This window comes from Thermobia domestica, chromosome 6, assembly GCF_964235325.1.
Source record: "Thermobia domestica chromosome 6, izTheDome1.hap1.1, whole genome shotgun sequence".
Classification (NCBI taxonomy): Eukaryota; Metazoa; Arthropoda; class Insecta; order Zygentoma; family Lepismatidae; genus Thermobia; species Thermobia domestica.
In genome coordinates, this window is record NC_137459.1 from 300,526,546 (window position 1) to 300,543,164 (window position 16,619).

A 16,619-nucleotide genomic window follows, 5' to 3' on the forward strand; every position below is an offset into this window, starting at 1 on the left:
ATATGGGGTGTTAATGAACTATACCGACAAACTCTAAGAGATGATTCCTCACATCAAAGTAAGAGAAAAAGTTCATATGGACCTATGTCGAAAAGTGCATAGTTTCAGGGCTAGAGCTGTCCAAAATCGCGAAAAAGCTAAATTTCAACAGGCCCTATTTCGAATTCCAGAAATTGTTGGTAGTGGTCCTTATCAGCGTAAAGGAAGCCACACATCTGCAATCCAAAAGTGTATATTTAATCAATTTTCAATAAGTGTATAGGGTATTCCCTACAAGACCTAATTCTCAGATACGCTCTAAATAGAATTTTCAGATATACCCTGATTTCACGAGGGTCCAAAGTAGGCAGGAGGAAAGGCTTGATAACAATGGACATTCAATGCTTCGGAGGGGAGTCGGAAGTATTAAGAACAGGCAACTCCATGTTTTTTGTGCTCGGAATAACGCATGATGCAATGTTTTTGGTCATGGTATAATCACGTTTTCTCCACTTATAAGCGTGAAAGAAAACACCCGTGCATGAGTTTTTCCGAGTACGAGAGACCGTACTCCTGACGATCCTTAACACTTCCAACATTGCGCCAAATGATTTCGTGTTCACTGCTTTCAAGGCTTATTATTTGCCTACTTTTTACCAATCATACTCAAAATTCGGTTGATAGCATGTCTGGGGATTCACGCTACAGGGAATACTCTGTACACCAATTGAACATTAATGAAATATGCATTTCTGGACTGCGTATGCGTGACTTCTTTTACGCTGATAAGGACAACCATCCACAGTCTCTCAAATTCGAAATAGGGCCTCTTGAAATTTAGCTTTTTCTCGACTTTGGACAGCCCTAGCTCTGAAACTATGTGCTTTTCCCCACAGGTCCATATGAACTTTTCCTCTTATTTTGATGTGAGGAATCACCTCTTACAGTCTTATATATATCCCCCTCCCCTCCCACAATTTTTGCGGTGCTTACTTTGGATTTAAATTGCATCAGAAGTGTCACTGTTCATCTCAGCTACCTCAAAAACTTTAGATTCGACACTAATATCTGTCATTTTTGATCATTTGTAAATGTCTTTCCCCTCCTTTAAGTTACATTGTCAAAGTGGTGACAAAAATCATCTCATGTTCGAACTTAATCTAGGTTGAAAATTTGATCGAGATTGGTCCAGTGGTTCAAGAATGATTAAGTTTTAGTTATCTTTATATATCTCCCCCTCCTACCTCCTCCCCTAAGTTCTATCGTCAAAGTGAATAGATAAATACCATTCCAGGTCCGAACCTCATCTATGTTGATGGAAATCGGTCAGGTGGTTCAAGAGTGAAGTCACATAGACAGTCACTTTCATTTTAATTTTTTACACACACACACACACACACACACACACATATATATATATATATATATATATATATCCGCCTCACCCTCACCCTCCCCTACGTTGCATCGTCAAAGTTAAATGATAAAAATTGTCCCAAGCCTGAACGCCATCTATGTTGAAAAATTGATCGAGATCGGTTGGGTGGTTCAAGAGTTATTAAATTTTATTTTCTTTATAAATTTGTCCTCTCCCCTCCCCTAAGGTCTACCGTCAAAGTGATATGATGAAAACCACTCCAGGTCCAAACTGCATCCATATTGAAAATTTTATTAAGATCGGTCCTGTGGTTAAAGCATGATGAAGTCACAAAGACGGTCACTTTTATTTTTATTCCTTTTACATATACTCCCCCTCCCCCTCCCCTAGGTTCCACCGTAAAAGTGAAATAACGAAAACATCTCAGGCTCGAACCTTATGTATGTTGAAAGTTTGATCGAGATCGGTCGGGTGGTTCAAGAATTATTAAGTTTTATTTATTTTTATATATCTCTCCCCTCCACCCCTCCCCTAAGTTCTACAGTTAAAGTGATACGATAAAAACCACCTCATATCTGAATCTCATCTATGTTGAAAATTTGGTTAAGATCGGTCGGGTAGTTTAAACATGATGAAGTCACAGTCTTCTTTTATTACTCTTAAGGGACGGTGGTGTGATATTATTGTACTAAATGTGCATGCCCCAACTGAAGATAAGGATGACAATATAAAAGACAGTTTTTACGAAGAAGTGGAACGGATATTTGACCAACTCCCGCGATACCATATGAAAATTCTATTAGGAGATTTCAATGCGAAGGTAGGGCGAGAGGATATTTTCAAACCGATTATAGGGAACGAAAGACTGCATAAGGAAAATAATGACAACGTCGTTAGACTCGTGAACTTTGCAACATCCAAAAACCTAATCATGAAGAGTACAAAATTCCCACATCGCAACGTTCATAAATACACTTGGACATCACCAGACGGAAAAACACATAATCAAATTGATTACGTTTTAGTTGATAGAAGAAGGCAATCTAGCATAATTGATGTCCGGTCGTTTAGAGGGGTTGATTGTGACACTGATCACTACCTGGTAGCAGCGATAATACGAGAGAGATTATCGTTGAATAAAGGTAATATTTCACGTCTGAAAACGGAGAGATTCAATTTAAAGAAATTAAAAGAGAGCTAGGTAAGAGAGGAATACCAGATTGAAGTTTCGAATAGATTCTCGGCTTTAGAAGATTCGGAGTGCACTAGTGTTGAGGATACCTGGATTGAAATTAGAGATAGCAATAAAATTTCAGCAAAAGAAAAATTGGGACACGCGGAAATACGTAGGAACAAACCATGGTTTGACCAGGAATGCATTAAACTAGAAGAGAAAACAGGCAAAATTACTCTGGCTACAAAATCCGAATGAAATAACTACACAAAATTTCGCAGATACCAGGCGGGAAACTTCCAAAACTTTTAGAACAAAGAAACGCGATTTTTTGAAAGCTAAAATTAAGGAACTTGAAGATAATAGTAAAAATAAAAACATCCGGGACATGTATAAGGGGATCAGCGAATTTAAAAAAAGGCTATCAACCTCGTGCTTATATATTAAAGAAATCTGACGGTACAGTTCTCACTGACACGGATAGCATCTTAAATAGATGGAAAGATTTCTTTGACGATTTGCTTAACACCCAACCAAAAACTAGTGTGCGTGGAGAAAAGGAGATACACACCGCAAAACCGTATATTCCAGGAACCCAACCGAATAGAAGTAGAAACCGCTGTAAAGAAATTAAAGAAACACAAATCTCCGGGTTAGATGAAATTCCGGCTGAGTTAATTTTAGCTGGAGGCGAAAAATTGTGGAACAAGATACACAAACTCATTCTCTTTATCTGGAACAAGGAAGAATTGCCAAAAGAGTGGAAAGAATCAATCATTGTTCCAATTCACAAGAAAGGCGACAAAACTGACTGTAATAATTATCGAGGCATTTCTCTTTTGTGAACATCCTATAAAATACTTTCAAATGTTCTATTAGCAAGACTGACCCCATACGCAGATGAAATTATTGGAGATTATCAGTGCGAATTTAAACGAAATCGATCAACTATCGACCAAATATTTACCATTCGCCAAATACTCGAAAAAAAGTGGGAATACAATACCCCGGTACATCAATTATTTATTGATTTTAGAAAGGCGTACGACTCGGTTAGGAGAGAAACATTATACAACGTTCTTACAGAACTTGGAATACCGAGAAAGCTAATTAGATTAATTAAGATATGTTTAAATGAATCCCAAAGTAAAGTCCGGATAGGGAAATTTTTGTCCACGAGCTTTCACGTCGAAAATGGCCTGAAACAAGGAGATGCATTGTTGCCATTATTATTTAAGTTTGTTCTGGAATACGCTATAAGGAAAATCAAACATAACAACCAGGGCCTAGAGTTGAACGGTATTCACCAGGTTATGACATATGCTGATGATGTAAATTTAATAGGTGATGATAGGAGAACAATAGAAAGAAATGCAGAGATCTTATTAAACGCTTGCAGAGACATGGGTTTAGAAGTAAATGCAGAAAAAACTAAATACATGGAAGTGCGTCGGGACCGTAATACAGCAAATTATGGATGCGTTATAATATTAAATAATACTTTTGATAAAGTGGATAGTTTCAAATATCTAGGATTAATATTAACAGACGAAAATCATATTCACGAAGAAATTAAATGTCGACTAAAAGCAGGGAATTCGTGTTACTATTTGGTTCAAAATCTCTTGTCGTCGCTAATTCTGTCGTGGAATTTGAAGCTTAAAATATACAAAACCATAATCATGCCTATTGTTCTGTATGGTTGCGAAACATGGTCGCTTACTCTGAGGGAAGAACATAGACTGAAGGTATTTGAGAACAAGATCCTGAGACGAATATTCGGACCCAAGAGGAACGGGAATGGGGAATGGCGGAAACTTCATAACGAAGAACTACATAATTTATATGGTTTATCCAACATTGTTAGGGTCGTCAAGTCTAGGAGGCTTAGATGGGCAGGTCATGTAGCTAGAATGGAAGAAAGTAGAAACGCTTTCAAAGTCTTGACTGCAAGACCAATCGGAAAACGACCATTAGGAAGACCTAGGCGCAGATGGGAGGACAATATTAAGATGGATCTCGCAGAGATTGGAATACAAAGTAGAAACTGGATCCAATTAGCTAAGGATAGAAGTCAGTGGAGAGCTTTTGTGAACGCGGCATTGAACCTCCGGGTTCCATAGGCCATAGAGTTAGTTAGTTAGTTGAAGTCACAGTCACTTTTATTTTTACTTTTTTGAGATATATCTCCCCGCTCAACCCTTCCCTTCGTTGCATTGTAAAAGTGAAATGAAGAAAATATCCCAGGTCCGAACCTTATCTATATTGAAAGTTTGATCGAGTTCGGTGGGGTGGTTCAAGAGTTATTAAGTTTTATTCATTTCGTAATATTTCCCCCCTCCCCTCCCCCTCCCCTAAGATCTACTGTCAAAATGAAATGATAAAAAAGTTCTCAGGTTTGAACTTCATATATGTTGAAAATTTGATTGACATCGATCGAGTGGTTCAAAAGTAATCAATTCACGAACATAAGTCACTTTTATTTTTATATTTATTGATTTTTGTATATCTCCCTCTCCATCCCCTTCCCTACGTTGCTCCGTCAAAGTGAAATGATAAAAATCATCCCAGTTCCGAACCTCATCTACGTTGAAAATTTGATCAAGATTGGTAGGGTGGTTCAAGAGTTATTAAGTTTTATTTGTTTCTTTCTATGTTTCCCTCCTCCCCCTCCCCTAAGCTGTACCGTCAAAGTAAACAGCTAAAAATACTTCCAAGCCAGAACCGAATTTACGTTGAAAATTTGATCGAGATCAGTCGGGCGGTTCAAGAGATTATGAGTCACGAACATAGTCACTTTCAATTTTATAATATAGATAAAAAAAAAAAAAAAAAAATGGCGGATTAACCACTTGAAATCGGTCTCCGGTTGGATTGTGCATCTTATATCAAAAACTTCAATTAACCAAAGGTAACGTTTGACCAAAAGCCAATCCAGAAGTTACAATCACTTTTTTTTTTTTAAAGTAAAACATATAATGAAATTATTTATGTATATGAAATGGTTTGTTTTATAAAACGCAACTTAAGCCACACGTTGAGAAAGTTCTTGAGAAAGGACTTGAGAAAGTTCTGAATATAGAATGCCATAGGACACGTAAATATTTTATGATGGTTTTACTGCTCATGAGTTTACAATCAAAAAATACCAGGAAAAAATTCGAGTTTTTCCTCTTTTACTTCTTTTTTAATATATTCAGAAAATCCGATGTTTTAGATTTTCCTATCCGATTTTTCATTATAGAAGCATTATTCAATCAGTTAGACAAGGTCGACCATGCTCCATGCTAAGGTACAGTTTAAGAGTAAGTTTCAGGTCTGGGGGAGGTATTAAAATTCAAATGTGGGATCATTATTTCATTTCTTAACAGATCGTTGTCATTGATTTGACTCAAAGGAGAGTCCTTTCATAGCTAAAATTTAGTACACAGAAATTTAGAAGCTGAAATTTAGTACACAGAAGGATGCTAAGAAGTACCAATCTGAAAAAACGCTATTGAATAAAGGCTATAAGGAATATATATATATATATATATTCCAGCATATCCATCATAACTGTGGAATGCATCGAGCAGTTTCCCAATTTGGTACAAATATGACTTACAATCTGGAAACAAATGCCTTTTGGAGTAACAAGAGGGTGACGCTAATATCGAAAACAACCGACATTAGTGTCGAATCCACAGTTCTTGAGGTCGCTGGGATGAATAGTCACATTACCGATGCCGTACTGTACGTGCAAGACATCCCTAGTATTATACAGTGTTGGGAATGAGTGACGTAAATATAGTCGAAAATAACAAATATGTGTGTTTAATCTATAATTTTCGGGTTCCTGGTGTGAATAGTGACATTCTCGATGCCTTTCAAGCACAAGTTCATTCCCCACCGGCATGGAAATAAGAAGGATGAAACATGAAGTGTTCAAGATGGCCGACATTAGTGTCGAATCTATAGTTTTCGAGGTCGCTAAGCTAATTGATGATAGTCCCAATGACATTTTTAGCCCAAGCTTAAGCAAGAGCGAGCATGCCATCTAGCCCAAGTTGACTTCCCGAACTATGGTTTCTATTCTCTAATAACTCCATAACAATCCCTACAATAACCAGAACGTGGAGCAAAGATGGTAAAACTTTCTCTCGACTACAGATATCGATCATAGTTACTATATGACGATTCACTTCACTCATCACAAGGTAAAGCGTTGCCAAAAGATCTCATTCAACTCGGTGCTTCTCGGAATGTCATATGTTGTTTTGTCTCTAGTTCGAAGGCTCGAAGACATTCGAAGACTACAGGGGAAAAGGAGGCAAGTCAGGGTTTTTTTTATATATATATATATATATAATTTTACACAATTGCCCTGTTTCCCACTGACTTACCTACATCTTTCCCTATAGACAAACTCTTTAGCATTAAATTTCTTAGTGACTAACCTTCTTTTTAATGTCCATGCAAACTACACCTTTCAGGTTGCATTATTCTGCTGTTAACTCATTTTCGACCATTCCTTGAATTGCTTCCTTTTTCCCTTGTGGTCTTCATTTTATTCCAACCAATGTTCCTTTACAAAAGGGGTATCTTTCAGACAACCCAAACTTTTCAAACGTTACGAGAGGTTCTGCGCCACATTCTCAAATACTGCTCGTGACATGAGCAGTTCTGTCTTCGGACTCGAGGTATCAGAAAGTGAAACTTCTGATTCTGAGCATAATAACAACAAGCACGACACTTTTGTAATTCAGACTCTTCAGTCAAATCCCCATCTCGAAAATCTGCCCGCAATTACAATTGCATTATATCAACTTAACTGTGAGTTCAAGTCCGTGAATTATGAGATGAAGACAGTGTTCTATGATTGGACTCTACAACAACAGTTTATTCAACTCGAAAATCCTTCTGGACACACTGAAGTCGTGATTTCTTTTCATTTGCAAGAATTGATGACTGTTGGCACAGTCACTGAGAACTTAGTTGTTGAATGTTAACTTGTTACAAAGTTACACCACACCATCGTACAAGTGACAGCCTTCATGCATTACATTCGTATGCATCCATTTCCCAGGGTTACTTGGTTAACAAAGACTGGGATTTTCAAAATTTTAACGGAATCTTAACTTTGATGTCATACTCCATCTACATTGTGGGTGAGGAAAGAATGATCCTTAGTACTTAGTTACCTGCTACAAAAGAACAAATGTTTTCTGAAGAATTGTTGTCGAAGGAGTATAGGGCCAAGTATGCCTGTATTTAAGCTCATTCGATAATCGTAACACATCATCATAAAGTTACACCACACCATCATACAATCCTGACTGTGGTAATTTGTGATGTTGTTCTATAAAATAATATCTCAAAACCTGCCTGTTTACAAAAATGCGGTCATGGTTGTGGGCATCCATGAACAAGGTGCTTTCTTAGCTTATGTAATAATATCTTTAAATACTCATAATTTCCCAATATGAGTTGAATTGATTCGAGTTGAAAAACGTTTTTTTTTTCCTTTTTTTATTGCGCAGATACTCTCCAATGAAAATTAACTTCTCATACAACTTTTGGAAATATATAATATACATGATAAAATCTGACTTCGTTGCCTAATTGTTTCCAAGTTTTTCTTTTTCTGGATTTCTGAAATTGGTGTCCTTTTAACCTTTCATTATGCTCACATACTGTGAAATTAGATGAGCGCATTGTGAGCGTATCGGCAAGGACTTACGTCATGAAAATGAAATCGAATCTCAGCCAATGGAAAACGTCCTGGTCACGTGTTCCTCGATACTAGTTACATATTCATGGCCTCTTCTGAATTATATTTAATTTGTGAAAAATGCTAATAGCATAATGTCTGTTGATACTTTTGCTCCCGATTTTATTAGTGCTCTGATTTGTGCTTTGTCAGGAAGATACGTTCTGCTGTAAAAGCAGTTAGTAGTATACTGAAGCTACAATATAAGATTTTTACCACAATTTAAAGAAAAATGGTTTGCGTAAATAATTTTGTACTACTAAGTGACCTCAGTTTCAAAGTAGTTGAAGAAACCTCTATATCTAACATTGATCAGCGAAGGTGTTACCGAAAGAATGAAATTTTGAAAGAAAATGACTAGGGCGAATATGTGAAATTAAGATAATTACAAATTAGGTATTATTGTTTATTGTGTTCTAAATATTGAATGCTTTCAGGAGCGACGTTCCTGTTCATGGTATTTTACCTGAAGTAGCTGAAGGCTTTCGAAGCCTTAAAGGAGTGGAAGCTATTGAGAGAACACTGTCATCAGCTCTTGGACATTTACAAAATGGGTTCGATTTAGTCATGGTAATTATTTTAGATATTTTGTAATTCATAAAACGAAGCTATTGTTGTAGTAAATAAGGAATATATCTTGCTACTTATATTATTTTGTGTTAATTAGAGTCTAAGAATAGTGTGATATGTTTCTTGAAAATAAACCTCCTTGAAATGTGGAATTCATTTCTAGTTTCCTTTTATACTGAAAATAAGCTGCGATGCATTTCAAGGGCTTAAGTGTCATTCGATAATGAGAGAACAGTTTTAAACTTTTCATAAAATATAACATGTTGTAGTAATCCGATACAAATTTAATCGCGTCTGACAATAAACATAACAAGGGAAGTAAAGTTGTAACAAATTTTTGTATGAAGTATTGGCGATAATTTCCGTCGAAATGAGAAATAGTTGAGCTATTTCGATGGAAAAACTGTTATCTATAAAAGCGCAAATTGCTTTCTCTTAAATCGTTCACCAAATACTTGCAGAGTGTGATTTATAAGATTGAATATTTTTGCTAGCATATATTTTTTTTTATTATTCTAACGTTCAGTGAGTAATTTAAAACAGAAACCGCGTCAACGGTATAAGTGTGGACGAGGATGAAGCTGGGCCGCCCACCTAACGAAACTGAGTACAACATTTATTTCATTTAATAAGTTATTATCCTCATTATTTTGTAGTTGTTAATTTAAACTTAAATAATTTGTTCTTTCAAAAAAATAGAGCTGGTTCTAATAAAATGTATAACAGAACTGTTTCGAAAAGACTACTAAGGGGATTTATAAAAGTCTTCTATGCTTATGAGAATGATCTTTCACAGAAGTATCATCGATCATAGTCGATTTAAATATTTATTCCCTGCGACTGTCGATAAATATCAGAGCAGAAACAGTGAGAAATATCGAGATGTGGTTTTTGTAATTGATTCAGTGTCCCAAGGATATATTCCATCTCCTCCGCTAACTCTATTCAAACCGAAAATGGTTTAAGTTAGCCATTTCCAGTTTCAACGTTTATCACCGTAGAACAAAAAGGGAAGCAGATAGCGAGAAGCAGTTTCTTACAAACGATTCGGCATCTTAAGACTATTATACCATAGTAATCCACAACACTCTATCAAAACCACAAGTTGTTTAAATTTACTATTACTTTCATTTCAACACTGGTTTCAACGTTTATTACCATAAACGAAATTGGTAACAGTTTTTTTTTTTTTTTTTAATAGATTCAGCGTCTCAAGTCAACATACCTTGATTATCCACAACACTCTACGAAACCCTAAATGTTTCAAATTTACTGATACTTCCGGTCCCAATAGTGATTTCGGTAGAGCAAAACCGGTAAATGCTATCAAGATGTATTTTTAGCAATCGATTCAGCTTCTAAGAATAGGTTTCATCTTCTTTCTTAACCCTCTATTCAAATTGGAAGTGCTTTAAATGAGCCATTTTCGGTTTCAGGGTTTATCACCATAGAATGAAGACAGTAACAGACAGAAAGAAGCGTTTTTTTTGCAAACGATTTAGTGCCTTAACACAACATGTCATGATTGTCCACGACACTCTGTCGAAACCAAAAGTGGTTCGAATTTACTATTACTTCCGGTTTCAATACTGATTTCTATAGAGCAAAAACGGTAAATGTTATCAAGATGCGTTTGTTGCAATCGGTTCAGCGTCACAAGAATAGATTTTATCTCCTCCGTTGGAACTCTATTTAAACTGGAAATGGTTAAAATTAACCATTTATCGCCACATAACAAACACGTAAATAGATACAAGTTTTTTTTTTTCAAACCATTGAGTGTCTCAAGACAATATATCCTGACTTTCCACAACATTCTACCAAAACCGCAAGTGGTTCAAATTAACTATTATTTCTGGTTTAAGTACTGTTTTTTGTAGAGCAAAAACAGCAAAAGTTGTTAGGCTTCAATGGTTTAAAAGAAGCATATAAATTGTCAGACCTATCTTGAATGGAACAGGAAATTAGGAGATTAAGCAAAACATACTTTGGTAACATACAAGACAAACTTTTCTTCCGTAGTCACTACAGTGAAAAAGACGGACAATACATACCAACTTCCACAAGATTCATTCACAACCTACGAATACGAAGATATTCAAAAATAAATAAATAAATAAATAAAATAAAAAATAATAAATAAATAAACAAATGAGTAAATAGAAAAGTTACTTCCTTGAAATGAATTCAAGAATTATTTCAGAAATAAGTTATTTTTCTCTGATACATGATCCATTCTTACGTTGAAGCAAATTTATACACGAAGGAGAACACAGTTACGATAAAGATGAACACAGTAAATTCAATGAAGAACATATTAGCTAACCTTTGACAAAAATAAACACGGAAGAGTCAACGAACAATTAGCCTCTCTATTGACTAGCCCAACACAACCACTTAAATATACCCATTACTTCAAAGCTCTTTATCAGATATAACTACGCAATATCATTTACGCTGAAGCTTTTTGCTGCTACATGTGATTTTTTCATGGATAAATTGATATTTTTGACTTCATTTGAAGGACAAAGACTCTTAATCAAGTGAACTTGAAATTGTTATAAGCGTTAAAAAGAAAAGACGGAGTGAAATGGATGAATCGAAGGATCATAATAAATGAATATCAATTCATAAGTAAGGTTTAGAATAGGATAAATAATAAAAAAAGAAAATATAATAGGAAGAGGACTGCAGCAATGAAGTAGCACTTTATCAATATTATTCATTACCAACATTATTTCCTCTTGTATGCATTACGATTTTACAATATTAAAATAATGCATTTTTTATTTCCCATCTTTGTCTTCCGAAAATTCATTCGCATGCCATCTGCTACCCGTCATCAGAATGCCCTAGTAACGTCCTTGGCTCGAACAGAAAACTTACGCAAAATCAAAATAAGATATCATGCTTTGAGTATTTCAGAACATTTCCTTTTTCTTAGTCAATCAAAAATGAAAATTTCAAGCATTTCAAATAATAAGAAATTCTGAAATTTCAAACAAAATGTTAAACGTTGACAACCTCTTCAGTTCGTGTCTGAAATTTGGGGATGTTGGTGTGAACCAAAGAAGTTACCTTCCACTCACCATCTGAAATGAGTGGGTATGTAGTTTACTAATATGCAAGAGGTAAACCTTTGACTCATAATTTTATGGGGATTTTAGTATTGGAATAACAACTCAGAACTTCGATAGTAAATGACATGTGTATTTTCATAATAAAATGTAAGTAAGTGTGAATGTCGTGTTTAAAAACGAGTAATTAGAAGTTTTGCCAGATCGCACATCGCATACCAAACATTGAGCTGTTGATCAATGAATTGAAAGCAACACATGCCTCTTTGCTTCTGGTCTGCTTGTCCTCTCGCGCTGGTCCTCGAATGCCTCTCTCACGACGGGCTGCAGGCTGAGAGGTATCTTCGCTGATGGTATCTCCACGATGTGGGACGATGGTTCGAATCACGAACAAGATGTAGACTACGCTGTATACATTGAAGTTATAGGCGAGCGTAACGACTATTCTTCGAGACGTATTTAACTTTTAATATTCGTCTGTTAAACGTTGAATTTGTGTGACTTAAGACTAGTCACACTAAACATACTGTTTTATAGAATCTCGACTATCGCGCTCTTACATAGATCTATCCTCGACTGATCTCCGTGAACTGATGTTCATAGAACTCATCCAACTCCTCCAACTGATCTTGAGACCTCTGGTCCTCCTGGTTTTGTCCAACTTCTTCTCGGCCGGAATCCGCCGTTTCTGCACCACGTCAGAGGCGTGTGCTCTTTCTTGTCCAGGAAACGAGGTTGTTTCCTTATTGTGATCAACAACTGGCAATCCTTGGAATGCTTCGTCTCACGATTCCTGGCAATTCTGACATACCCGTGAAAGTGTCTGATGTTGACAATAATTTTACAAATGCACTTACAGTGGATTTTATAAATTCTTCTCATTCAACCATTTATGATATTTTAATCCTTAATTCCCAGACATAAAACAATTTGCTAAAGACGATGTTCTAAATAACTTGTTACATAAGATTTTAAAAAGTAATGACTGCTACATTTATGTAATGTGTTATGCTGTTGATAATCGTTTCCTTGTTATTTTATTATTTTACAATTCTTAAACCCAAAATATAAATCTTTAATAAAATGAAATAGATAAAAATATACTTAAAAATGAATATGAAATATGGACTCTGCCACAACGTGATAAAGCAACTGTTTTATCTTATTTGGTTTAAAATTATTCAGACTACATTTTTCTTAAATCAAATATAGTTTGCAACCTTTAATTATTACTGGAAATTAAGGCCGTAATATTAATTAATAAAATACTACAGAAGTCAGTAGTAATTAAGCTGTGTAGTCTAACGCTTAACGTACCCAAACAATGAATTTTAATTTCCATTGAAAAGAAATTGATTCTCGTATGGAGCTAAATGTTTAGCTATATCTGTTTTTGATGAGCGTGGGCCGGCTCCATTTCCGATGTGAGCTTACAATTTTTCATATTAACCCAGTATCAAGAGGCAAAATTAGAACACTAAGAGGAGAAATCCTATCTAGAAAACCAGAAATATCATATAAGGAGTTGACACGTTGACAATACATAATCCAGATCATCATTCACGTCTTCTGGTCGAACATTGCTCTTTATTTTTTTCATTTATTGAAAGAAAGTGAGTGCAAATTTGTATCATTGTTGTGATATTGACAAACTTGAAGTCATTTCTACTAACACTAAAAAGTGTAATCATTATTTAGATTGCAAATATTATATTATAACTAATATTAAAATTGCAAATTCCTCTCTCTCTAATTTCAAATTGCTTATTTTACAGGCGTATGGAGAACACATTGATAATATGGGTCATAGTTACGGGCCTAGCTCTCCAGAAGTTAGAAAAGCTCTGAAGGATGTAGGAAAAGTGTTGGGAGATTTTCTTCAAAAACTGGAAGATCAGGGTTTGCGAGATCGAGTACGTAGTTCAAGATAGGTTAACAATTATGATAATACAAGTTTATGCATTACTATAATTTCCAGATAATAAGCCATAAAAAAACAGAGATTTTATTCAACATCCTATATGAGAAGTGACTTATGAGAACATCCTATATGTATTCTAACGTCCAGTTAATTAAAATGGAGAATATTTTTTGACGCCGAAAACAACATTGCTTAGTGTTTACTGCAAGAATATGTTAGTATAGGAATTGTTACTACGTTAAATATTTCTTTGTATTATCTATTTATTGTTTCTTTCATCAATAGCGTCACTAGCTTTTAACCTTAAGTGATCTGTATTATTATATTTTCACATATACAGAATATTAGTATATTGTGCTAGTCTTGGTCTGTAATGTTGTGAAATTTTTTGATAAATTATGTTACGGTGTTAAATCATTATCTCCGCAGCCTTTACTAGTCTGATGCTTTGAATTTAAACGTTACTGTTTAATGGCAAGATTATATGGAACGTGAATGTATAGTTTAACATAAATGTAAAAGACGTGTTTCCTACAGATTTGACTCGTATTGAAGGAGCGCATAAAGGAGATTCTAGAGAACATTTTAGTAGCAACCGATGTCCGCAAGAGCCAACTTACGTCACTATAAAGAGTGTCCAAAAAATATGGTATGATATTCTAAAATTCCCAAATAACTGAAAACATTCCGAAATGACAAGATCCGTATCGGACAACTTTTGTTTGTTTGTCCGGTATAGAAATATACACCGTTTACCTGACATACTCAAGTAATTTTATCGAAAAAGTCATAGTTTGCAAGATACTGTAGGTTATATACAGTTTTTAGGTTCGTATCCTAAGGAGAAAGAGAGCGCTTCAAAAGGGAAGAGATGGTTTAAAATTTCATGTAGGAAATAGAATATCTCACAAATTTCTCATGTTAAGAAGATGAAACTCGGTATGTAACATCATTTCTAAAACCAAATTTGCATACATTTGCATACACACATGAACTTCCCATCTGAAAAAAAAAAAAAAAAACTCTTTGGCTACGACATTCCTAGGGGTGGGAAGGGGGTGACACGTTAAAATAATAAAAAAAAGTGACCGATATTAGTGGATAATTCAAAGTTTTCGGGGTCACTAAGATGAATAATGACACTTTCTATGTTATCTCAGTCCAAGTTCAGCCTCTATCAGTATAGATTGGAGATAGGGCGTGAGAAGGGGTGAAAAATCTAAAAAAATGACAGATTAGTGTCGAATCTAGAGATTTGGGATCGTTCTGTTGGTTGGTGACAGGCCAAATGACATTTAAGTTTGAGTTTAGTCAATAACGTGCATGTCAGGTGACCTGGGAATTGAAAGGAGCAGCACCGAAGGCGTTGCTCTTCATTATTATCTATTCAATTCTTTATTTCCAAATATTGTGCATAAACAAGATGGACCATTTATTTTAATACGTCTTTGTAACTTTTAAACTAATAAACAAAAAGCATCAAAAGTTTGCACCATGCAAGTATCAACAGAAAACATTGTTTGATATGCTTTGTGATACCACCAGGTTAACAATGTTGCCATCCAACACAAAGTTATATTTTTTCAAACTGTATTACGTCAAGTTATTGCATATTTCAAATCTACATGTTAAGCAAGAAACTTACAATATCAAATTTGTTATTCATTGTTACAAACTAAGCACGCTACAGTATCACAGATATCCAAATTTTAGTGGTCTTTATAGAGGAAATGACGCCAGTGAGGTGAACAGGGCAATGCACATCAAAAGTAGTTTAGCATTTAAAACTATGATCATGATCGTGATTTGGCGAGTTTCGAATGAATAGGAACAAAGATACAAGGAAGTGAAAAATTGATCTCTTTCAAAAGCCTTTATTTCGAAAAACTACTTAGATAAGTTCCCTCATCCAGTTACAAAGATGTGTTGCAATAGATGTGAAGATCATAATGCTCTTTATAGGAATTAGATATTCAAACTGTCCTGGAGATATGGTGAATACTGGTAAAGTTTGGAACACTGTTTAAAATTATGTAGTTCCATAAACATTTTGTAATACACCTACCAAAACGTATTATTGTAATATTATAGGAGCAATGTAAATCATAAAACGTTTTAAAGAAGTTCCCATAAATACATCATTTTAAGCAATATATGAAATTTAATATATATATTTTTTTCATATTTCCGGAATGGTTTGAGATATCAAATTGCTTTAAGCGGCATTATAATCTTTATGTTTATTGAAAAGTATGTAAGTAATTGGGTGTCATGCTTATATAAATACTTCTTTTTAAACAAATTTCTTTGAATAACTTAAAATTTTCAATTCCTAGTAACTTCATTTCTTCTTGTTTGAAATATTTCATATGATATCGTAGTATTCGACATTAAGATACTTTGTCGTGCATTATCCCGTTCGTCCCACTTGCGTTATTATTATTGTAAAATTCTCCAAAATTTGGTTGTTTTTCGATGTTTATGATACTGTAGCGTCGATAGTTTGCACCTCTGTATAATAAATGTGAAATTGTAAGTTTTCCTTTAACATGTAGATTTGAAATATGTAATAATTTGACGTAATGCCACTTGAAAACATACAACTTTATGTTGGGTAGGCAACCCTGATATTCTGACGATATTGCAGAGTATGTCAGATGAAGTCCCTCTGTCGATATTTGCATGGTATGAATTTTCAGTATTTTGTGTCTATTAGTTTAATAGTTATAAGGGCATATCAAGATAAATGGACCATTCTGTATATTTCTTTA

General features: G+C 34.8%; 1 protein-coding gene across 4 annotated transcripts in view; it reads left to right on the forward strand.

Annotated features, from left to right (window-relative positions):
• The window catches only part of LOC145688532 (glycerophosphocholine cholinephosphodiesterase ENPP6-like), a 262,722-nt gene that overhangs the window by 222,321 nt on the left and 23,782 nt on the right, over positions 1-16,619 (forward strand). For all 4 annotated transcript variants that reach the window (XM_081762907.1, XM_081762906.1, XM_081762905.1 and 1 more), the window contains 2 exons: positions 8,718-8,850; positions 13,703-13,840. In XM_081762907.1, coding sequence (XP_081619033.1) covers positions 8,718-8,850; positions 13,703-13,840 — 271 coding nt within the window. The remainder of the gene's footprint in view (positions 1-8,717; positions 8,851-13,702; positions 13,841-16,619) is intronic.